Source organism: Sycon ciliatum, chromosome 3, assembly GCF_964019385.1.
Source record: "Sycon ciliatum chromosome 3, ocSycCili1.1, whole genome shotgun sequence".
In the NCBI taxonomy this organism is placed as follows: Eukaryota; Metazoa; Porifera; class Calcarea; order Leucosolenida; family Sycettidae; genus Sycon; species Sycon ciliatum.
Genome location: NC_088645.1, coordinates 5,676,242 through 5,702,524, shown reverse-complemented (window position 1 = coordinate 5,702,524; position 26,283 = coordinate 5,676,242). Strand labels below are relative to the sequence as shown.

Here is a 26,283-nt window from a genome sequence, read left to right as displayed (position 1 = left end):
GTTGCACGCTGTCATTTGTTGGCAGCATTGTATTTGAATTTGAGCAGACAGTGCGCAACTTGTCGTATGGAAACACGCGAAAGTGTGCAGAATTTTGCTCCAAGTCCAAAAATCACGTTTTTGAGCCACGTGCAGCAGGACTTTTGCCAGCACCATCGTGACGTTGCAGATATGCGGCTTGATTATTGCAGTTGACGTTGATTTAGTTACTTTGGCAAGTTTGAGTCGTGTCAAGAAGTCAGTCAGGATTCAGTACTAGGCAGTAGCGGAACGTGAGTGGTAGTCTTTGCCGGTTTCTGAGGGTATCCTGGATTTGGTGTGTGTTATATCATCCGTATCATGCCTGTCATGATTGTCTGAAGCTATTGTCTGTGTTGTGGTTGACTTCACTCCTTAGTGCTATTGACTGGCCTTTCGTACAATACCTATTGATGTCTAGAGACAAACTGTCTAGCCTTCCCCTCGTGCGCTTATTGATACACTATCCAGCTGTCCAGTGGGTCTCCTTCCACCGCTCTCTATTTCGCTATACTCTTCTTCACACTCTATAAGTTCGTGTCTTCTTTACAATAAAATCAGTTCAGTGAGTTCGAGATCACAACAGTGTGCAGCGCTGTGGAAATGGCTTGCTGTGGACGTCCCAGCACTGGCTGTTGTATCAAAGGTACGACCTCGCAGCACGTGCTAAACCTAAAAAAATTCAAAAATTGATTTGGGTCTGTGGGAGTCTGTGAGAGAACGCCCACTCGTTCCGTTGTCACAGATTCCAGGGCCACGTTGAGGGGCCCTACCCCACCACCCATGGCTGCTTCTTGACTTGTTTTAGATTTGGGTCCCGCACAGGGACTGAATGGGCACAAAAATGTGAACAATTGAAAATGCATTTGTTTGGCTCCTGGGTGGCTCGCACTCCGTGGAACATTACCGGAAATTTGAGTTTTTCCAGCCTGGAAAGCCTGTCAATGAGGCGCAAGAACTTGTAAATCATGTCTTGAGGGCCAGCATAGTGGCAGGAGTGCGTAGTCAAAATTCCACTCAAATCCATTGAGAAACACCAAAGTTACGGTCAATTGAATGCCATATGAAATTTATGGGTAGGCTGCCCCTTAAGCCAACAGCCAGGAAGTTGTCACTGCGACCAGTGCAACAGATGGTTCTTGAGCAAGGGTGGATTTGCCCGACGCAAGTGCTCGCCAGCAAAATCACCAGCAGAGGCATCTTCTGACACACTTGAGTCACCGGTTGCGAACAATATGTCCTGCGAACGCTTCAGCTTCCACTGCGCCAGCTGCAACTGCTATGTGCTATCGCACCAAGGCATGAAGCGTCAGAAGTGCAGCCGTGGCTCGGCCAGAGCATCCAACGCAGACCGTAGCTCCTTCTGCGTCGTTTGCAATTGCGGGCGGCGTTTCAGTAGACCACAGGGCCTATACCGTCATCGCCCCTACTGTTCCGAACCTGCTCAACCCCCATGGGGCCCACATAGCAAGAATATGGCATAGCATCCAAGGTCCAAGGTGTGTGTGTGTGTGTGTGTGTGTGTCTGTGTGTTTGTATATACATGTATATATATGTGTGTGTTTGTGTACTTGTGCATTGGTACATGGGTGCATACACATGTGTGTGCATGTGAGAGAGTGTTTATGTGTACCTATCTTATCATGTATATAGGTGAACAAGATACAACTGCAGCATGTGAACGAATAGTGGAAATGCAAAACCAGACCAACACAACTGTCCGTCAACTACAGGAGCAAAGTGCTACAACCTCCGCAAGCATTGGACAACTACTGGAGCAAAGTGCTACAAGTGCCACAAGCATTGGGCAACTACTGGAGCAGCAGCAAGACACTAGCCATAAGCTTTCACGTGTCTCAGCAGCTGTTACCACCATTCAACAAGGTGAGTATATTTTTTCCAAGGACTACAGTAAAACCTATAACTAAAGATCAGTGTGACTAGTGACCTGTCCACCCCTACTGACCAGTGTGACTAGAGACCAGTCTATCCCTACTGACCAGTGTGACTAGAGACCAGTCTATCCCTACTGACCAGTGTGACTAGTGACCAGTCTACCCCTACTGACCAGTGTGACTAGAGACCAGTCTATCCCTACTGACCAGTGTGACTAGTGACCAGTCTATCCCTACTGACCAGTGTGACTAGAGACCAGTCTATCCCTCCTGACTAGTGTGATTAGAGACCAGTCTATCCCTACTGACCAGTGTGACTAGTGACCAGTCTACCCCTACTGACCAGTGTGGCTAGTGACCAGTCTACCCCTACTGACCAGTGTGACTAGTGACCAGTCTATCCCTACTGACCAGTGTGACTAGTGACCAGTCTATCCCTACTGACCAGTGTGACTAGTGACCAGTCTACCCCTACTGACCAGTGTGACTAGTGACCAGTCTACCCCTACTGACCAGTGTGACTAGTGACCAGTCTATCCCTACTGACCAGTGTGACTAGTGACCAGTCTATCCCTACTGACCAGTGTGACTAGTGACCAGTCTATCCCTACTGACCAGTGTGACTAGTGACCAGTCTACCCCTACTGACCAGTGTGACTAGTGACCAGTCTAACCCTACTGACCAGTGTGACTAGTGACCAGTCTACCCCTACTGACCAGTGTGGCTAGTGATCAGTCTAACCCTACTGACCAGTGTGACTAGTGACCAGTCTACCCCTACTGACCAGTGTGACTAGTGACCAGTCTATCCCTACTGACCAGTGTGGCTAGTGACCAGTCTATCCCTACTGACCAGTGTGACTAGAGACCAGTCTATCCCTACTGACCAGTGTGACTAGTGACCAGTCTATCCCTACTGACCAGTGTGACTAGTGACCAGTCTATCCCTACTGACCAGTGTGACTAGTGACCAGTCTACCCCTACTGACCAGTGTGACTAGAGACCAGTCTACCCCTACTGACCAGTGTGACTAGTGACCAGTCTACCCCTACTGACCAGTGTGACTAGTGACCAGTCTATCCCTACTGACCAGTGTGACTAGTGACCAGTCTATCCCTACTGACCAGTGTGACTAGTGACCAGTCTATCCCTACTGACCAGTGTGACTAGTGACCAGTCTACCCTACTGACCAGTGTGACTAGTGACCAGTCTATCCCTACTGAATAGTGTGACTAGTGACCAGTCTACCCCTACTGACCAGTGTGACTAGTCATCAGTCTATCCCTACTGACCAGTGTGACTAGTGACCAGTCTACCCATACTGACCAGTGTGACTAGTGACCAGTCCATCCCTACTGACCAGTGTGACTAGTGACCAGTCTACCCCTACTGACCAGTGTGACTAGTGACCAGTCTATCCCTACTGACCAGTGTGACTAGTGACCAGACTACCCCTACTGACCAGTGTGACTAGTGACCAGTCTACCCCTACTGACCAGTGTGACTAGTGACCAGTCTACCCCTACTGACCAGTGTGACCATTGACCAGTCTATCCCTACTGACCAGTGTGACTAGTTACCAGCCTATCCCTACTGACCAGTGTGACTAGTGACCAGTCTACCCCTGCTGACCAGTGTGACTAGTGACCAGTCTATCCCTACTGACCAGTGTGACTAGTGACCAGTCTACCCCTACTGACCAGTGTGACTAGTGACCAGTCTACCCTACTGACCAGTGTGACTAGTGACCAGTCTACCCCTACTGACCAGTGTGACTAGTGACCAGTCTACCCCTACTGACCAGTGTGACTAGTCACCAGTCTACCCCTACTGACCAGTGTGACTAGTGACCAGTCTATCCCTACTGACCAGTGTGACTAATGACCAGTCTATCCCTACTGACCAGTGTGACTAGTGACCAGTCTTCCCCTACTGACCAGTGTGACTAGTGACTAGTCTACCCCTACTGACCAGTGTGACTAGTGACCAGTCTACCCCTACTGACCAGTGTGACTAGCGACTAGTCTACCCCTACTGACCAGTGTGACTAGTGACCAGTCTATCCCTACTGACCAGTGTGACTAGTGACCAGTCTACCCCTACTGACCAGTGTGACTAGTGACCAGTCTACCCCTACTGACCACTCAGGTAGAATAATGACACTTTTTCTGGTGCCGCTGTAATTCAAGACCAGCACTGCAACTCGCCATGGTGATAATGCGGCTGACGTCACGTTACCAAGGAAAACATGGCGTTTGGCCGTGTTCGCCGGACTCGAGCGCTCTGCCTTTTTCAAAATCTTATTTTGAAGAAAACTTCCAGTCTTTTTCAACACTTGGATTGGAGGCCAGTCCCATCACGATCTGTACCAGTATCTTTATCATGGCCATTGTCTTGTGTCGCTGTGAGCTCGAATAGTTTTCTCTGATGAAGTATTCAGATAATTATTATGACGTTCTCTTTTATCGTGAGCATGAAGCTCCCCACTCGCAGCGAAGATGACATCGGACGGAATACCGGAAAAGCCTCTGTATAACCCCATGCACCAAGGCGTATGGCCGATTGGTTTGCAGGCCTGCCTGCGAATCATGAGGTCCCGAGTTCAAGACCTGCGCTGGTAGCAGGGAGCGTATAAAAGACTTTTTACGTATGTTGAACTGCGCCGACACCCACGGCCAACTGGGTACTCACAGCTCCGAGTGAGAATAACAAGGATGCAGTTTACAGGGTTATGGGCCGTTACACACCCGATTGGTTGAGAGACTAACCTCCTCTCCCCTGACTCACTTGTGAGGTCTGCATTCGCCACTAAGGTTAATAGGCATAGTGGCGGCCTGCGGATGCGAAGGCTAGTTTGTGTGTTTCTGAACGAACATTCAAGCAATGCCGACGCGGATCCCGCGAATATTATAACCCCACTCGAAATTATGCCCACCCTCCGTGTACACGCCTAGTCAGGGGAAGTCAACACTTTTGTTTCAAAATGGCGCCCATGCCCATGTATACGCCGAGGTATGCCGGCAACACCAGTACATGTACAGGTACTGATACCCAATACTTACTGCTATCACTATTCCAAGTATACGCCTGGTTCCAAAATAACGCCCGTGCCCTTGTATACGCCCAGGAAATCGAGGCTGCTATTCTATACGCCCAGGGCCGATACACGGGCTTTTACGGCAAATGTGTTGAGTCGCAAGCAGGAGTTCTGCTGACCTGAGTGATTAGCTCGGCGCGACCTGGGTCACGTGAGGACTCCAGTTCTAGTTGGGCAAAACCCCACGCACACATCTACTGTGTTCTGATCTAGCTCAAAGCGCGGAGTCGATTGAGAAAAATGACCAAGATCATAAAGAAGGCTTGTTTGCTTCCACAAAATGTTTTAGTAGCTGAGTCCATGCACTGAAAACTGCACTTGCCTTGTTTCTGTACTGTACAGTACAGAGTGCACTTGCAAGTCACAACGACACAAGCACAGTCGAGTACAGACTCAGATCAGTTGTGACCAGCAATCTCGAGTGGGAGTCAAGTGCCCTACTCAAGTGCATCCATGCTTGGCTCTCGTGCAGGTAGATGTACAGTGCATCTGGTGTGATGCACTACATGTACAGCACAGCATGCACTACATGTACAGCACAACATACACTACATGTACAGCACAGCATGCACTACATGTACAGCACAGCATGCACTACATGTACAGCACAGCATGCACTACATGTACAGCACAGCATGCACTACATGTACAGCACAGCATGCACTACATGTACAGCACAGCATGCACTACATGTACAGCACAGCATACACTACATGTACAGCACAGCATACACTACATGTACAGCACAGCATACACTACATGTACAGCACAGCATGCACTACATGTACAGCACAGCATACACTACATGTACAGCACAGCATGCACTACATGTACAGTACAGCATACACTACATGTACAGCACAGCATGCACTACATGTACAGCACAGCATGCACTACATGTACAGCACAGCATACACTACATGTACAGCACAGCATACACTACATGTACAGCACAGCATGCACTACATGTACAGCACAGCATGCACTACATGTACAGTACAGCATACACTACATGTACAGCACAGCATGCACTACATGTACAGCACAGCATGCACTACATGTACAGCACAGCATGCACTACATGTACAGCACAGCATGCACTACATGTACAGCACAGCATGCACTACATGTACAGCACAGCATGCACTACATGTACAGCACAACATGCACTACATGTACAGCACAGCATGCACTACATGTACAGCACAGTAGCATGCATTCAAGTAGCTTCACAGTAATTAGTATGTGTAGGAGACAATGTGGCTATTTTGAAACAGCAATTACAGCTTCATCCATAGACGAGGAGTGTGGGGAATGACTTTGGCGAATGAGAGCTGTTGCATTGGCTAGCTGTACATCCCAGCAAGCAGGAATGTGCTGGATATCGATACTAAACACCCGTTCATCGCGGTGGTGAGACTGAGCAGACCCCGAGGTACGACTGCTTCGTATACTAAATGTGTACAGTGCGTATGGTGAAACAAGTCGACACTGGTTTCCAGCGAAATGTTGTTATCTATGTACAATATCCACCAATATGCTTTATCTAGGGCCCAAAGGCTATCCAATTCATCAGGATTTGTGGCCTTACTATTTTTCGTTACTCCGCGTTTTGGGTTGAAATCTGAACATAAAAAGTAGCACTGTTGACGTCATTCTGCCCCTAATTGAAATTTGATACCGGCAATCGATGACAACTAATCCAATGTATCGACACACAAAATTTGGTTGAAAAATATTGATGTATGCCAAAGTTATTACCGATACAAGTTTTGTCAGGGGTGTCACCCGTGAGGGGCACGGGGCACGTGCACCCCCCGAAAAATTCGACCTTGATTTTTTGCGAACCGCTGGTTATGAAAAGTGTAGTGCTGGTAGAATCTACTAATAAACTGCATGCACTAAAACTAGTTTTACTGCGCTGCTGGGATCGCGTGAGTGCATGTAGCGAGTGCATGTGGCGAGTGCATGTAGCGAGTGCATGTAGCAAGTGCATGTAGCGAGTGCATGTAGCGAGTGCATGTAGCGAGTGCATGTAGCGAAGGCATGTAGCGAGTGCATGTAGCGAGTGCATGTAGCGAGTGCATGTAGTGAGTGCATGTAGCGAGTGCATGTAGCGAGTGCATGTAGCGAGTGCATGTAGCGAGTGCATGTAGCGAGTGCATGTAGCGAGTGCATGTAGCGAGTGCATGTAGCGAGTGCATGTAGGGAGTGCATGTAGCGAGTGCATGTAGCGAGTGCATGTAGCGAGTGCATGTAGCGAGTGCATGTAGCGAGTGCATGTAGCGAGTGCATGTAGCGAGTGCATGTAGCGAGTGCATGTAGCGAGTGCATGTAGCGAGTGCATGTAGCGAGTGCATGTAGCGAGTGCATGTAGCGAGTGCTTGTAGCGAGTGCATGTAGCGAGTGCATGTAGCGAGTGCATGTAGCGAGTGCATGTAGCGAGTGCATGTAGCGAGTGCATGTAGCGAGTGCATGTAGCGAGTGCATGTAGCGAGTGCATGTAGCGAGTGCATGTAGCGAGTGCATGTAGCGAGTGCATGTAGCGAGTGCATGTAGCGAGTGCATGTAGCGAGTGCATGTAGCGAGTGCATGTAGCGAGTGCATGTAGCGAGTGCATGTAGCGAGTGCATGTAGCGAGTGCATGTAGCGAGTGCATGTAGCGAGTGCATGTAGCGAGTGCATGTAGCGAGTGCATGTAGGGAGTGCATGTAGCGAGTGCATGTAGGGAGTGCATGTAGCGAGTGCATGTAGCGAGTGCATGTAGCGAGTGCATGTAGCGAGTGCATGTAGCGAGTGCATGTAGCGAGTGCATGTAGCGAGTGCATGTAGCGAGTGCATGTAGCGAGTGCATGTAGCGAGTGCATGTAGCGAGTGCATTTACATGAACGATTGTACTAGTACTCTAGTAGTACTACTGCTACTAATTTAGTATTTAAAGTTACCTACTACGCACGTAGATCTCTGCCCGTGCACATGTGCGCAGCACTGCATCCTTTGGCCTTGTACTGGAATAAACACGCGTGTCGGCATTCTGGGTGTTTGTTTGAAACAGAATAAATACACAATTCAGGACACACAAAACACACAGGACCTTTTCCGTCATCGCCCCTGCTGTTCCAAACCTGCTCAACCCCCCATGGGGTCCGCATAGCCAGAATATGGTATCGTGTCCAAGGTCCAAGGTGTGTGTTGTTGTTATTGTTGAAATTTTATTTTGTATCGCTGACCAAATGGGCAATGGTGCCCAATATTATGATGGCGATAAAAGTAACGGCCGAAAGCCAAGGATACAACAAGCAAGCCTCCACGAAAGAGAGAAAAACACAGAAAACACAGACTGCAAATTAGGGGTGAAAGTTGGCACTGAGATCCCGAGTTCGAGTACTCTGATTTTCTCCGATCGAATATTCGAGTATTCGAGTATTCTTGATATCCTAAAAATCGCACACCAACCTCCTCAAAAATCACATGATACAACCCTGATTGAACCGATAGGTAGTTCTTTTCTCGGGTGTATTGGTTGGTGGGTCATTTGGGCTCTCTCTACTCGTGTACAAATATTCACCACACAGTCTTCACATCAATATCTGCTGACTGCTGCTCTGAAACTGCAGACTTCTGTGGTAAATGTATGTACCATGTATGAGCGAGTACTCTGATTTATTCCGAGTACGATTATATTTGAAAAATCCAAACGAGTATTCGAATATTCTTTATAATTGTTTCACCCCTACTGCAAATACTCAAAAAGAAAAAAAGAGAAAGGGAAAATAAGAAAAAGGAAGAAGAAGAAAACGTATGAGGGAAAAAGGAAAGAAGAACAAAAGACAAACATAACGAAAAAAAAGCACAGTTGAGTCACAGTTGAGTCACAGTTGAGTCACAACTCCAAGTGCAAACCTAGATGCTGGGTAGCCATAAAAATATGCCTTTAAAAGTCTCTTGAATGATCTATGGCAGGCGAGGGACTTGAACTCTTGGGGCAGAGCGCTCCATAATCTAACAGCAGAAACGAGCGGCCGACAGTCACCAGAGACCCGCCTCGTGGCAGGGAGAACATACGCATTTGGATCATTGATCCGAGTGACGCCTTCAGTATGGCGACGTAGGCGCTTGCACAGAATATTACTAATTCTGGAGGTGGGGATACGAAGCATGAGGAGGCGGAGTTTACAGTGGGTGTTTTGGATGATGGGGATGAGGCCAAGACGGGTGTAGATCGGATCTGTGTTGGAGGGGAATGGCTGGTTGGCAACGCAGCGGATACATCGCTTGTCGAGGACCGATGTGTGTGTATGTGTGTATGTGTGTGTGTGTGTGTGTGTGTGTGTGTGTGTGTGTGTGTGTGTGTGTGTGTGTGTGTGTGTGTGTGTCTGTGTGTTTGTATACATGTATATATGTGTGTGTGTGTGTGTGTACTTGTGCATTGGTACATGGGTGCATACACATGTGTGTGCATGTGAGAGAGTATTTATGCGTACCTATCTTATCATGTATATAGGTGAACAAGATACAACTGCAGCATGTGAACGCATAGTGGAAATGCAAAACCAGACCAACACAACTGTCCGTCAACTACAGGAGCAAAGTGCTACAACCTCAACAAGCATTGGACAACTACTGGAGCACCAGCAAGACACTAATGATAAGGTTTCACGTGTCTCAGCAGCTGTTACCACCATTCAACAAGGTGAGTACATTTTTTCAAGGTCTCCAGTAAAACTTTTAACTAAAGACCAGTGTGACTAGTGACCAGTCTATCCCTACTGACCAGTGTGACTAGTGACCAGTCTACCCCTACTGACCAGTGTGACTAGTGACCAGTCTACCCCTACTGACCAGTGTGGCTAGTGACCAGTCTACCCCTACTGACCAGTGTGACTAGTGACCAGTCTACCCCTGTAGAGCATGCAGATTCTTCAACCTTGTACCTGTTGCATTGTAGTCTAGTGCCTGTGTCACTGTAGCTTGGTGTGTTTAAACCTGTACAGTAATAAGACTAGTATCCTTTGCATGTGAAGTTCGAACCTACCTTTTTCAGAAGCTTTCCTTTTTTCTTTACTTTCTTCCAATAAATGTCTTCTGATTGGCCGAATCTGTGCCATCTCTCTATCTCCTGATTGGTCTAAACCGTTGCTCGTTGTTATGTGAAACCTGAACTCTCTTAGTCTTGGCACATATAAAAAGCTCTGTCTCTGAAGAAAGATCATCCTTCATTTCTTCAAACTTCTCCTTGCTCTGGTGAGACTTGTTGGTTGTTGTGTGCCCAACCACTTGGGCCACGCTACACCCCTACTGACCAGTGTGACTAGTGACCAGTCTATTCCTACTGACCAGTGTGACTAGTGACCAGTCTATCCTTACTGACCAGTGTGACTAGTGACCAGTCTATCCCTACTGACCAGTGTGACTAGTGACCAGTCTACCCCTACTGACCAGTGTGACTAGAGACCAGTCTATCCCTACTGACCAGTGTGACTAGTGACCAGTCTACCCCTACTGACCAGTGTGACTAGTGACCAGTCTATCCCTACTGACCAGTGTGACTAGTGACCAGTCTATCCCTACTGACCAGTGTGACAAGTGACCAGTCTATCCCTACTGACCAGTGTGACTAGTGACCAGTCTACCCCTACTGACCAGTGTGACTAGTGACCAGTCTATCCCTACTGACCAGTGTGACTAGTGACCAGTCTATCCCTACTGACCAGTGTGACTAGTGACCAGTCTACCCCTACTGACCAGTGTGACTAGTGACCAGTCTACCCCTACTGACCAGTGTGACTAGTGACCAGTCTACCCCTACTGACCAGTGTGACTAGTGACCAGTCTACCCCTACTGACCAGTGTGACTAGTGACCAGTCTACCCCTACTGACCAGTGTGACTAGTGACCAGTCTACCCCTACTGACCAGTGTGACTAGTGACCAGTCTATCCCTACTGTCCAGTGTGGCTAGTGACCAGTCTACCCCTACTGACCAGTGTGGCTAGTGACCAGTCTACCCCTACTGACCAGTGTGACTAGTGACCAGTCTACCCCTACTGACCAGTGTGACTAGTGACCAGTCTACCCCTACTGACCAGTGTGACTAGTGACCAATCTACCCCTACTGACCAGTGTGACTAGTGACCAGTCTACCCCTACTGACCAGTGTGACTAGTGACCAGTCTATCCCTACTGTCCAGTGTGGCTAGTGACCAGTCTACCCCTACTGACCAGTGTGGCTAGTGACCAGTCTACCCCTACTGACCAGTGTGACTAGTGACCAGTCTACCCCTACTGACCAGTGTGACTAGTGACCAGTCTACCCCTACTGACCAGTGTGACTAGAGACCAGTCTATCCCTACTGACCAGTGTGACTAGAGACCAGTCTATCCCTACTGACCAGTGTGACTAGTGATAGCGATGTCAGGGTTGTTGTGGTCCCGTTGTTGTACCCGATCCGTTCCGGGATCGGTTACCCATATGCATTCCCGTACTGTGTACATATATGGATCCTGGTTGTGCATCTTTATCTTTCCTTGTTCTATGTAAATAAACTTTAGTTGTTGTCTGGGACTTGTGGAGTGAAGTTGATCTATGGAGTGCAGGAACTAACTTGATGTTCACTCAGGAACATTACATGGTGTCAGAAGTAGCAGTTAGTCATGTCGTCTGCCAAATTTCCTGTACCTGCCCCGTTCGATTTCTCCACCCCAGAAGCATGGCCACTCTGGAAGACCCGTTTTGAACGCTTTAGTTCTTTGTCCAAATTGGACGAGGCGGACGGGCAACGCCAAGTAGACACTTTAGTTTACTCCATGGGAGCCGAAGCCGATCCTATCTTTGAGTCTCTATCTCTGTCCGCGGATGATAAGAAGAAACTCGACAAGGTACTGGAGGCCTTTGACAAGTATTTTCGCCCGGGTGTAAACGTAATCCACCAACGGACATTGTTTGAAAGGTGTGTCCAGAACCCAGGTGAATCCGTAGAAGAGTATGTGCGTCGTCTCCGTGCCGCAGCCAAATATTGCGCGTTTGACAAGTCCGATGAGCGTATCCGCGACAGGTTGGTGGCCCATATGACGAACCGAGAAGTTTCGAAGAAGCTACAGCTCGAGGATCACGCTCAGCTGACACTCGAGACTGCCGTGAGCTTGGCACGCAAAACGGAGTCCGTAAACGCCGAGGTCGCCCAGCAAACGCCCCGGGTGAGCCAAGCTGCTGCAGCTACCTCACCGCAACGGAAACACGGCAAGTCCCCTGCTTACGCAAGTTACGGATCGACAGGAAAGCGACCACAGGTCAAGTCCCAACGAGACTCGAGCAACAGTAAGAAGTGCTCGTGGTGTGGCTCCTCCAAAGACCACAAATCGAACCGTGACGAATGCCCTGCCAAGGACAAGTCGTGTAACAAGTGTCGTAAATCTGGACACTTCGCCAGCGTCTGCCGGTCTGCCTCCACCAGTGCAGCACACAACGATTATGTGCATGTAGCTGAGTTTGACTTGCAGTCGGACCCCGTCGGCGAAAATTTCCTTGGAGCTGCTTCTACCCACACCGCTGACGAGCCGTGGATAGTACGACTGGATCTGTGCGGCTCACACCTCGATTTCAAAATCGACACTGGGGCTGATCTCAACATTATGACGCAGGCCAGCTACAACGCTTTATCTGCACCGCCAGAACTCAGTCCGTGCCAGACACGTATGATTGGGCCTGATGGGAACCAGCTCACGATACAGGGTGAGTTCCACACTTGTGCTGTGTTCCGTGATGTACAGTACCCAGTCACTATCCTGGTCATTGCCACTGGTGGTGTCAACTTGCTGAGCAGGCAGACATCTGAACTGATGGGCCTAGTACAACGTCTTCATGTTGGCTCTTCAGATGCCCAGCCGAAAATCGGATGCATGCTAGGCAAGCCAGTCGAGATTGAGTTGAAGCCAGACTGCAAACCATACAACTGTGTAAATGCTCGACGCATTCCAATACACATCTGCCTCAAGGTTCGTACCGACCTGGAGCGTATGGAAAAAGCAGGTGTCATCACAAAAGTCGAGCAGCCGACCGACTGGTGTTCACCCCTCGTGTCGGTCCTCAAGCCGAACGGCAATTTGCGTGTATGCGTAGACCTCAAGCGCCTGAATGCCAGCGTCAAGAGAGAGCACTACCCATTACCGACCGTGGACGACACGCTCGCACAACTCAACGGTTCTACCATATTCTCTACGCTGGACACCACGTCTGGCTTCTGGCAGATCCCACTCTCCGAGGAAGCGTCGTTGCTGACGACGTTTATCACTCCCTATGGCCGCTTCAAGTTCGACCGCATTCCCTTCGGCATAACGAGCGCGCCTGAGATATTCCAGCGCCGGCTACAAGGTTTACTCAGCGATATTCCCAACGTAGCAGTGTTCATAGACGACATCATCGTCTATGCTTCATCGATGGCTGAGCATGATGCTGCTCTGCTCGCCGTCGAGAACCGACTCCGTGATGCCGGTCTGACACTGAATCTGAACAAGTCTAAGTTCAGATGCACGTCCCTAAAGTACCTGGGCCATCGGATCAGCGACAAGGGTGTCCACCCTGACCCAGTTAAGCTGGATGCCATTGAGCGCCTCGCAGCACCAGCTGATGTGGAAGAGCTCCGTCGTGCACTCGGTCTCTTCACATACCTCTCCAAGTTTCTGCCGTCATTGTCGACCGTAGCCGCCCCACTGCGCGAGCTACTCCGGTGCGACGCGACGTGGCAATGGACCAAAGCACATGAGCTAGCTTTCACAGAGCTCAAACGCCTAGCTGCCTCAGCCCCGTGTCTCGCGTACTACGACCCGTCTGCACCGACCATCGTCACGGCTGATGCGAGCAGCTATGGATTGGGTGCTGCACTGCTACAGTTCCACGACAATGAGTGGAAGCCGGTCGCGTACGCCTCACGCACCATGACAGCAGCAGAGAAACGGTATGCCCAGATCGAGAAAGAGCTCCTCGCCTCGGTCTGGGGATGTGAACACTTCCATCAATACCTCTACGGAGCGCCCCGATTTACCATTCAGACGGACCACAAGCCGCTGGTCCCACTAATGAACACGCGTGACCTCGACCGAGTACCTCTACGCTGCCAACGTCTACTGATCAGACTCATGCGCTATGATGTACAGGCAGAGTACGTGCCTGGCAAGAACATGGTTCTCGCCGACACGCTGTCCAGAGCTCCTCTTCCTGACACGCCAGCAACCGTATCCGACCTACACAGTGACTCGGAAGCCACCATCGCCGCTGTCCTGTCGTCTCTATGCAGTCCTACCAAGCAACACGCTCTCGTTACAGCCACTGCTGACGATCCAGTCCTGCAACAAGTAATCCAGCGTACCCTCCATGGCTGGCCGACCAAGGTCAACGCAGACCTGGAAGCCTACCGCAACGAACGTGGCTCGCTCTCAGTTCACGACGGTCTGCTGTACCACGGATTTCGGATCGTAGTCCCGGCGTCCGAGCGCAAAGCTACACTTGCCACTTTGCATGACGGCCACCAAGGCATAACCAAGTGCCTGGCCCGTGCGAAGTCCTCCGTCTGGTGGCCAGGTATCACACGTGCCATTTCAGAATGCGTGCAGAACTGCCTGACCTGCACCAAGCATCGTTTTCAGCCGCCAGAGCCTCTGTCTCCAACTGCGTTTCCCTCTTTGCCATGGGAGAGAATAGGAGTCGACCTCTGCCAACATGACGGTCAGGAGTACCTCATTGCTGTCGACTACTTCTCCAGGTACATTCACGCCATCCCGCTACGGAAGACTACCTCTGGAGCCGTCATCAAGGAACTCCACGAGCTGTTCGCCATCCATGGCATCCCTCAAGTCCTTGTGTCGGACAACGGTCCACAGTTCGCAAGTGCTGAATTCGCCGCATTCACAGCCCAAATGCAGCTCACCCACCGCACCAGTAGCCCGCACTACCCACAGAGCAACGGTGAAGCTGAGCGAGCAGTTCGAACATTCAAGCGTCTCCTGAAGACCAACAACAGCCTCAACGATGCCCTACTCAGTTACAGGTCAACACCCCTCGCAAATGGCTACTCCCCAGCCGAGCTCCTGTTTGGTCGTCGTCTACGCACACACCTCCCATGTACAGCGGAATCCCTCGCTCCAAGTTGGCCTGATCTCGCCAAACTAAGGAAGTTCGAGGTGAGGCAGAAAGACCGACAGAGTGAGACGTACGACTCGTCACACCGAGCACAATCTCTGCCACCATTGACCCAAGGCGACCGAGTCTGGGTGCAAGATCTCGCTTCCGAAGCCGTGATTGCAGACCGTGTCTCCGACAGATCCTATATTGTCACGACCGACAACCTGTCCGAGTACCGCCGCAACCGTCGCCACGTCAAGTTGCTACCTGATGTGCAACCAACACCAACACCGCAGTTGAATGTCACTACACCTGCAGAACCTCCATCCGCTGATGTCGAGTTCCAGCCTACCTTGCGCCGATCAGCACGTCCATCCCGGCCGCTGAACAGACTCGACCTGTAAACGCATTAGTCATTGCTCATGCTCACTCCAGTCGCTGACACTGATGATCGTGAACTGCATGTAGTATTTGTCTGTCTCTACCCTATCTCCTCTGTATGTATATGACTAAATATTCTTCGAGCTGTTACCTCTGTAACCTCTCTCTCTTTGAACATAAAAAGGGAGATGTTGTGGTCCCGTTGTTGTACCCGATCCGTTCCGGGATCGGTTACCCATATGCATTCCCGTACTGTGTACATATATGGATCCTGGTTGTGCATCTTTATCTTTCCTTGTTCTATGTAAATAAACTTTAGTTGTTGTCTGGGACTTGTGGAGTGAAGTTGATCTATGGAGTGCAGGAACTAACTTGATGTTCACTCAGGAACATTACAAGGGTAAATTTCTGTTTTGAGAATCGGGCAAATATTGTAATACCATCCGATTCCTGAAGACAAGTAGAGTAAACTGGCAAAGTTTGAAGCAAATCGGAGCAAATATAGTGGACTTATTCCAGTTTAGAGTGCGCGGGGTAAGCGCCGCCATTGTCGAAAAGCACCATGCCGCACTGTACACAAACCAGATCTCACCACGGCACAAAATCGGTCTTGACAACAGGGATCGCGGCTCATGAATAATCTTGCGCACTGTACAAAATGTACATACCGTAGCTGTGCTGTTTTTTTTTGTTGCTGCAAACTGTTGGAGAAATTCAAGAAGACTGTTGAAGAGTAGCCGAAGTATGAGTTGTGATTTGGCCATTCTCCAAGACAAGAAGAGTTCGACAAGTAGATTATGATCCTGGTTGTGGTCCGCTTTGAACTTCATCAGTTCTAACACCAATGCATTTGAAACGTTTCCGATCATGCTAGGCAGGGGCTTATCCTGCAATAGCTGCTCCTCCTTGAGTCCAAGACTCGACAACACATCTTCACCGCCTGTCCCTTTGCTGGACGAACACTCATGATGGCGGTGTATCCAGCAATGGAGTACCTGTCGCGAAAAATACTACAAGTCTGGTGCGCGGCGTGATACGCCGGTGAAACTTGGCAGCAAACTAAATTGGACGACGGGGAACACGATGGAACTAAAATCAAACCTGTATCAGGCAGCGCAAGAGATGAAAAAGGCGACTGAACATACGCTAACTTGTCGGCGGCCATACTCCCAGATCCGTAGGCGCAGCGCGCCCGCACAAACGCGGATACGAAAGTTCATCTTCTATTTTCGTGGCAATAGTCACGACCAAGCTTGTCACTGACGTCTTCAGGTCACATTTGAATATCCCGCGTGCCAAGTACTGCACGCTCTGGCCGCGACTGGCATTCTGGCGTACTGCACTACTGGCCTTTTTTTGTGCCATCATTTCAGCTGGTTGCTAGGGAATCCAGCGACAAGCGTGGAGGTCACGTGGCACGGCACTCTGACATCGCTGCCGGGCGGCGGCTGAGGCTGAGAGTGAGTAGTGACCAGTCTACCCCTACTGACCAGTGTGACTAGTGACCAGTCTATCCCTACTGACCAGTGTGACTAAGTGACCAGTCTACCCCTACTGACCAGTGTGACTAGTGACCAGTCTATCCCTACTGACCAGTGTGACTAGTGACCAGTCTATCCCTACTGACCAGTGTGACTAAGTGACCAGTCTACCCCTACTGATCAGTGTGACTAGTGACCAGTCTACCCCTACTGACCAGTGTGACTAGTGACCAGTCTACCCCTACTGACCAGTGTGACTAGTGACCAGTCTACCCCTACTGACCAGTGTGACTAGTGACCAGTCTACCCCTACTGACCAGTGTGACTAGTGACCAGTCTACCCCTACTGACCAGTGTGACTAGTGACCAGTCTATCCCTACTGTCCAGTGTGGCTAGTGACCAGTCTACCCCTACTGACCAGTGTGGCTAGTGACCAGTCTACCCCTACTGACCAGTGTGACTAGTGACCAGTCTATCCCTACTGACCAGTGTGACTAGTGACCAGTCTATCCCTACTGACCAGTGTGACTAGTGACCAGTCTATCCCTACTGACCAGTGTGACTAGTGACCAGTCTACTCCTACTGACCAGTGTGACTAGTGACCAGTCTATCCCTACTGACCAGTGTGACTAGTGACCAGTCTATCCCTACTGACCAGTCGGACAAGTGACCAGTCTACCCCTACTGACCAGTGTGACTAGTGACCAGTCTACCCCTACTGACCAGTGTGACTAGTGACCAGTCTATCCCTACTGACCAGTATGACTAGTGACCAGTCTACCCCTACTGACCAGTGTGACTAGTGACCAGTCTACCCCTACTATACTGACCAGTGTGACTAGTGACCAGTCTATCCCTACTGACTAGTGTCACTAGTGACCAGTCTATCCCTACTGACCAGTATGACTAGTGACCAGTCTACCCCTACTGACCAGTGTGACTAGTGACCAGTCTATCCCTACTGACCAGTGTGACTAGTGACCAGTCTATCCCTACTGACCAGTGTGACTAGTGACCAGTCTACCCCTACTGACCAGTGCGACTAGTGACGAGTCTATCCCTACTGACCAGTGTGACTAGTCACCAGTCTGTCGCTACTGACCAGTGTGACTAGTGACCAGTCTGTCCCTACTGACCAGTGTGACGAGTGACCAGTCTACCCCTGCTGACCAGTGTGACTAGTGACCAGTCTATCCCTACTGACCAGTATGACTAGTGACCAGTCTACCCCTACTGACCAGTGTGACTAGTGACCAGTCTATCCCTACTGACCAGTGTGACTAGCGAGCAGTCTATCCCTACTGACCAGTGTGACTAGTGACCAGTCTACCCCTACTGACCAGTGTGACTAGTGACCAGTCTATCCCTACTGACCAGTGTGACTAGTGACCAGTCTATCCCTACTGACCAGTGTGACTAGTGACCAGTCTATCCCTACTGACCAGTGTGACTAGTGACCAGTCTATCCCTACTGACCAGTGTGACTAGCGAGCAGTCTATCCCTACTGACCAGTGTGACTAGTGACCAGTCTACCCCTACTGACCAGTGTGACTAGTGACCAGTCTATCCCTACTGACCAGTGTGACTAGTGACCAGTCTATCCCTACTGACCAGTGTGACTAGTGACCAGTCTATCCCTACTGACCAGTGTGACTAGTGACCAGTCTACCCCTACTGACCAGTGTGACTAGTGACCAGTCTATCCCTACTGACCAGTGTGACTAGTGACCAGTCTTTCCCTACTGACCAGTGTGTCTAGTGACCAGTCTACCCCTACCAACCAGTGTGACTAGTGACCAGTCTATCCCTACTGACCAGTGTGACTAGTGACCAGTCTATCCCTACTGACCAGTGTGACTAGTGACCAGTCTACCCCTACTGACCAGTGTGACTAGTGACCAGTCTATCCCTACTGACCAGTGTGACTAGTGACCAGTCTATCGTTACTGACCAGTGTGACTAGTGACCAGTCTATCCCTACTGACCAGTGTGACTAGTGACCAGTCTACCCCTACTGACCAGTGTGACTAGTGACCAGTCTATCCCTACTGACCAGTGTGACTAGTGACCAGTCTATCCCTACTGACCAGTGTGACTAGTGACCAGTCCATCCCTACTGACCAGTGTGTCTAGTGACCAGTCTATCCCTACTAACCAGTGTGACAAGTGACCAGTCTATCCCTACTGACCAGTGTGACTAGTGACCAGTCTATCCCTACTGACCAGTGTGACTAGTGACCAGTCTATCCCTACTGACCAGTGTGACTAGTGACCAGTCTATCCCTACTGACCAGTGTGACTAGTGACCAGTCTACCCCTACTGACCAGTGTGACTAGTGACCAGTCTATCCCTACTGACCAGTGTGACTAGTGACCAGTCTATCCCTACTGACCAGTGTGACTAGTGACCAGTCTATCCCTACTGACCAGTGTGTCTAGTGACCAGTCTACCCCTACTAACCAGTGTGACAAGTGACCAGTCTATCCCTACTGACCAGTGTGACTAGTGACCAGTCTATCCCTACTGACCAGTGTGACTAGTGACCAGTCTATCCCTACTGACCAGTGTGTCTAGTGACCAGTCTACCCCTACTAACCAGTGTGACAAGTGACCAGTCTATCCCTACTGACCAGTGTGACTAGTGACCAGTCTATCCCTACTGACCAGTGTGACTAGTGACCAGTCTATCCCTACTGACCAGTGTGACTAGTGACCAGTCTATCCCTACTGACCAGTGTGACTAGTGACCAGTATATCCCTACTGACCAGTGTGACTAGTGACCAGTCTATCCCTACTGACCAGTGTGACTAGTGACCAGTCTATCCCTACTGACCAGTGTGTCTAGTGACCAGTCTACCCCTACTAACCAGTGTGACTAGTGACCAGTCTATCCCTACTGACCAGTGTGACTAGTGACCAGTCTTTCCCTACTGACCAGTGTGACTAGTGACCAGTCTATCCCTACTGCCCAGTGTGACTAGTGACCAGTCTACCCCTACTGACCAGTGTGACTAGTGACCAGTCTATCCCTACTGACCAGTGTGACTAGTGACCAGTCTATCCCTACTGACCAGTGTGACTAGTGACCAGTCTATCCCTACTGACCAGTGTGACTAGTGACCAGTCTACCCCTACTGACCAGTGCGACTAGTGACGAGTCTATCCCTACTGACCAGTGTGACTAGTGACCAGTCTGTCGCTACTGACCAGTGTGACTAGTGACCAGTCTGTCCCTACTGACCTGTGTGACGAGTGACCAGTCTACCCCTGCTGACCAGTGTGACTAGTGACCAGTCTATCCCTACTGACCAGTATGACTAGTGACCAGTCTATCCCTACTGACCAGTGTGACTAGTGACCAGTCTATCCCTACTGACCAGTGTGACTAGTGACCAGTCTGTCGCTACTGACCAGTGTGACCAGTGACCAGTCTGTCCCTACTGACCAGTGTGACGAGTGACCAGTCTACCCCTGCTGACCAGTGTGACTAGTGACCAGTCTATCCCTACTGACCAGTATGACTAGTGACCAGTCTACCCCTACTGACCAGTGTGACTAGTGACCAGTCTATCCCTACTGACCAGTTTGACTAGCGGGCAGTCTATCCCTACTGACCAGTGTGACTAGTGACCAGTCTACCCCTACTGACCAGTGTGACTAGTGACCAGTCTATCCCTACTGACCAGTGTGACTAGTGACCAGTCTATCCCTACTGACCAGTGTGACTAGTGACCAGTCTATCCCTACTGACCAGTGTGACTAGTGACCAGTCTACCCCTACTGACCAGTGTGACTAGTGACCAGTCTATCCCTACTGACCAGTGTGACTAGTGACCAGTCTATCCCTACTGACCAGTGTGACTAGTGACCAGTCTATCCCTACTGACCAGTGTGACTAGTGACCAGTCTACCCCTACCAACCAGTGTGACTAGTCACCAGTCTACCCCTACTGACCAGTGTGACTAGTGACCAGTCTATCCCTACTGACCAGTGTGACTAGTGACCAGTCTACCCCTACTGACCAGTGTGACTAGTGACCAGTCTATCCCTACTGACCAGTGTGACTAGTGACCAGTCTATCCCTACTGACCAATGTGACTAGTGACCAGTCTACCCCTACTGACCAGTGTGACTAGTGACCAGTCTATCCCTACTGACCAGTGTGACTAGTGACCAGTCTATCCCTACTGACCAGTGTGACTAGTGACCAGTCTATCCCTACTGACCAGTGTGACTAGTGACCAGTCTACCCCTACCAACCAGTGTGACTAGTCACCAGTCTACCCCTACTGACCAGTGTGACTAGTGACCAGTCTATCCCTACTGACCAGTGTGACTAGTGACCAGTCTACCCCTACTGACCAGTGTGACTAGTGACCAGTCTACCCCTACTGACCAGTGTGACTAGTGACCAGTCTACCCCTACTGACCAGTGTGACTAGTGACCAGTCTATCCCTACTGACCAGTGGTGACTAGTGACCAGTCTATCCCTACTGACCAGTGTGACTAGTGACCAGTCTATCCCTACTGACCAGTGTGACTAGTGACCAGTCTATCCCTACTGACCAGTGTGACTAGTGACCAGTCTATCCCTACTGACCAGTGTGACTAGTGACCAGTCTACCCCTACTGACCAGTGTGACTAGTGACCAGTCTATCCCTACTGACCAGTGTGACTAGTGACCAGTCTACCCCTACTGACCAGTGTGACTAGTGACCAGTCTACCCCTACTGACCAGTGTGACTAGTGACCAGTCTATCCCTACTGACCAGTGTGACTAGTGACCAGTCTTTCCCTACTGACCAGTGTGTCTAGTGACCAGTTTACCCCTACCAACCAGTGTGACTAGTGACCAGTCTATCCCTACTGACCAGTGTGACTAGTGACCAGTCTATCCCTACTGACCAGTGTGACTAGTGACCAGTCTACCCCTACTGACCAGTGTGACTAGTGACCAGTCTATCCCTACTGACCAGTGTGACTAGTGACCAGTCTATCTTTACTGACCAGTGTGACTAGTGACCAGTCTATCCCTACTGACCAGTGTGACTAGTGACCAGTCTACCCCTACTGACCAGTGTGACTAGTGACCAGTCTATCCCTACTGACCAGTGTGACTAGTGACCAGTCTATCCCTACTGACCAGTGTGACTAGTGACCAGTCTATCCCTACTGACCAGTGTGACTAGTGACCAGTCTACCCCTACCAACCAGTGTGACTAGTCACCAGTCTACCCCTACTGACCAGTGTGACTAGTGACCAGTCTATCCCTACTGACCAGTGTGACTAGTGACCAGTCTACCCCTACTGACCAGTGTGACTAGTGACCAGTCTATCCCTACTGACCAGTGTGACTAGTGACCAGTCTATCCCTACTGACCAATGTGACTAGTGACCAGTCTACCCCTACTGACCAGTGTGACTAGTGACCAGTCTATCCCTACTGACCAGTGTGACTAGTGACCAGTCTATCCCTACTGACCAGTGTGACTAGTGACCAGTCTATCCCTACTGACCAGTGTGACTAGTGACCAGTCTACCCCTACCAACCAGTGTGACTAGTCACCAGTCTACCCCTACTGACCAGTGTGACTAGTGACCAGTCTATCCCTACTGACCAGTGTGACTAGTGACCAGTCTACCCCTACTGACCAGTGTGACTAGTGACCAGTCTACCCCTACTGACCAGTGTGACTAGTGACCAGTCTACCCCTACTGACCAGTGTGACTAGTGACCAGTCTATCCCTACTGACCAGTGGTGACTAGTGACCAGTCTATCCCTACTGACCAGTGTGACTAGTGACCAGTCTATCCCTACTGACCAGTGTGACTAGTGACCAGTCTATCCCTACTGACCAGTGTGACTAGTGACCAGTCTATCCCTACTGACCAGTGTGACTAGTGACCAGTCTACCCCTACTGACCAGTGTGACTAGTGACCAGTCTATCCCTACTGACCAGTGTGACTAGTGACCAGTCTACCCCTACTGACCAGTGTGACTAGTGACCAGTCTACCCCTACTGACCAGTGTGACTAGTGACCAGTCTATCCCTACTGACCAGTGTGACTAGTGACCAGTCTTTCCCTACTGACCAGTGTGTCTAGTGACCAGTTTACCCCTACCAACCAGTGTGACTAGTGACCAGTCTATCCCTACTGACCAGTGTGACTAGTGACCAGTCTATCCCTACTGACCAGTGTGACTAGTGACCAGTCTACCCCTACTGACCAGTGTGACTAGTGACCAGTCTATCCCTACTGACCAGTGTGACTAGTGACCAGTCTATCGTTACTGACCAGTGTGACTAGTGACCAGTCTATCCCTACTGACCAGTGTGACTAGTGACCAGTCTACCCCTACTGACCAGTGTGACTAGTGACCAGTCTATCCCTACTGACCAGTGTGACTAGTGACCAGTCTATCCCTACTGACCAGTGTGACTAGTGACCAGTCCATCCCTACTGACCAGTGTGTCTAGTGACCAGTCTACCCCTACTAACCAGTGTGACAAGTGACCAGTCTATCCCTACTGACCAGTGTGACTAGTGACCAGTATATCCCTACTGACCAGTGTGACTAGTGACCAGTCTATCCCTACTGACCAGTGTGACTAGTGACCAGTCTATCCCTACTGACCAGTGTGACTAGTGACCAGTCTATCCCTACTGACCAGTGTGACTAGTGACCAGTCTACCCCTACTGACCAGTGTGACTAGTGACCAGTCTATCCCTACTGACCAGTGTGACTAGTGACCAGTCTATCCCTACTGACCAGTGTGACTAGTGACCAGTCTATCCCTACTGACCAGTGTGTCTAGTGACCAGTCTATCCCTACTGACCAGTGTGTCTAGTGACCAGTCTACCCCTACTAACCAGTGTGACAAGTGACCAGTCTATCCCTACTGACCAGTGTGACTAGTGACCAGTCTATCCCTACTGACCAGTGTGACTAGTGACCAGTCTATCCCTACTGACCAGTGTGTCTAGTGACCAGTCTACCCCTACTAACCAGTGTGACAAGTGACCAGTCTATCCCTACTGACCAGTGTGACTAGTGACCAGTCTATCCCTACTGACCAGTGTGACTAGTGACCAGTCTATCCCTACTGACCAGTGTGACTAGTGACCAGTCTATCCCTACTGACCAGTGTGACTAGTGACCAGTATATCCCTACTGACCAGTGTGACTAGTGACCAGTCTATCCCTACTGACCAGTGTGACTAGTGACCAGTCTATCCCTACTGACCAGTGGGTCTAGTGACCAGTCTACCCCTACTAACCAGTGTGACTAGTGACCAGTATATCCCTACTGACCAGTGTGACTAGTGACCAGTCTATCCCTACTAACCAGTGTGACTAGTGACCAGTCTATCCCTACTGACCAGTGTGACTAGTGACCAGTCTTTCCCTACTGACCAGTGTGACTAGTGACCAGTCTATCCCTACTGCCCAGTGTGACTAGTGACCAGTCTACCCCTACTGACCAGTGTGACTAGTGACCAGTCTATCCCTACTGACCAGTGTGACTTGTGACCAGTCTATCCCTACTGACCAGTGTGACTAGTGACCAGTCTATCCCTACTGACCAGTGTGACTAGTGACCAGTCTACCCCTACTGACCAGTGCGACTAGTGACGAGTCTATCCCTACTGACCAGTGTGACTAGTGACCAGTCTGTCGCTACTGACCAGTGTGACTAGTGACCAGTCTGTCCCTACTGACCAGTGTGACGAGTGACCAGTCTACCCCTGCTGACCAGTGTGACTAGTGACCAGTCTATCCCTACTGACCAGTATGACTAGTGACCAGTCTACCCCTACTGACCAGTGTGACTAGTGACCAGTCTATCCCTACTGACCAGTTTGACTAGCAGGCAGTCTATCCATACTGACCAGTGTGACTAGTGACCAGTCTACCCCTACTGACCAGTGTGACTAGTGACCAGTCTATCCCTACTGACCAGTGTGACTAGTGACCAGTCTATCCCTACTGACCAGTGTGACTAGTGACCAGTCTATTCCTACTGACCAGTGTGTCTAGTGACCAGTCTACCCCTACTAACCAGTGTGACAAGTGAACAGTCTATCCCTACTGACCAGTGTGACTAGTGACCAGTCTATCCCTACTGACCAGTGTGACTAGTGACCAGTCTATCCCTACTGACCAGTGTGACTAGTGACCAGTCTATCCCTACTGACCAGTGTGACTAGTGACCAGTCTATCCCTACTGACCAGTGTGACTAGTGACCAGTCTACCCCTACTGACCAGTGTGACTAGTGACCAGTCTATCCCTACTGACCAGTGTGACTAGTGACCAGTCTATCCCTACTGACCAGTGTGACTAGTGACCAGTCTATCCCTACTGACCAGTGTGACTAGTGACCAGTCTATCCCTACTGACCAGTGTGACTAGTGACCAGTCTATCCCTACTGACCAGTGTGACTAGTGACCAGTCTACCCCTACTGACCAGTGTGACTAGTGACCAGTCTATCCCTACTGACCAGTGTGACTAGTGACCAGTCTATCCCTACTGACCAGTGTGACTAGTGACCAGTCTATCCCTACTGACCAGTGTGACTAGTGACCAGTCTACCCCTACTAACCAGTGTGACAAGTGAACAGTCTATCCCTACTGACCAGTGTGACTAGTGACCAGTCTATCCCTACTGACCAGTGTGACTAGTGACCAGTCTATCCCTACTGACCAGTGTGACTAGTGACCAGTCTATCCCTACTGACCAGTGTGTCTAGTGACCAGTCTACCCCTACTAACCAGTGTGACAAGTGACCAGTCTATCCCTACTGACCAGTGTGACTAGTGACCAGTCTATACCTACTGACCAGTGTGACTAGTGACCAGTCTATCCCTACTGACCAGTGTGACTAGTGACCAGTCTATCCCTACTGACCAGTGTGACTAGTGACCAGTATATCCCTACTGACCAGTGTGACTAGTGACCAGTCTATCCCTACTGACCAGTGTGACTAGTGACCAGTCTATCCCTACTGACCAGTGTGTCTAGTGACCAGTCTACCGCTAATACTAACCAGTGTGACTAGTGACCAGTCTATCCCTACTGACCAGTGTGACTAGTGACCAGTCTTTCCCTACTGACCAGTGTGACTAGTGACCAGTCTATCCCTACTGCCCAGTGTGACTAGTGACCAGTCTACCCCTACTGACCAGTGTGACTAGTGACCAGTCTATCCCTACTGACCAGTGTGACTAGTGACCAGTCTATCCCTACTGACCAGTGTGACTAGTGACCAGTCTAT

The 26,283-nt window shown here is 50.1% G+C and overlaps 1 protein-coding gene across 1 annotated transcript in view; it reads left to right on the top strand.

The window, feature by feature from the left end:
* The first annotated feature begins 1,685 nt into the window (after window positions 1-1,685).
* LOC135811253 (tripartite motif-containing protein 2-like) overlaps window positions 1,686-26,283 on the top strand; it is a 190,324-nt gene continuing 165,726 nt past the window's right edge. The window contains exons 1-2 of the mRNA XM_065324457.1: window positions 1,686-1,902; window positions 9,517-9,705. Coding sequence (XP_065180529.1) covers window positions 1,713-1,902; window positions 9,517-9,705 — 379 coding nt within the window. The 5' untranslated portion in view covers window positions 1,686-1,712. The remainder of the gene's footprint in view (window positions 1,903-9,516; window positions 9,706-26,283) is intronic.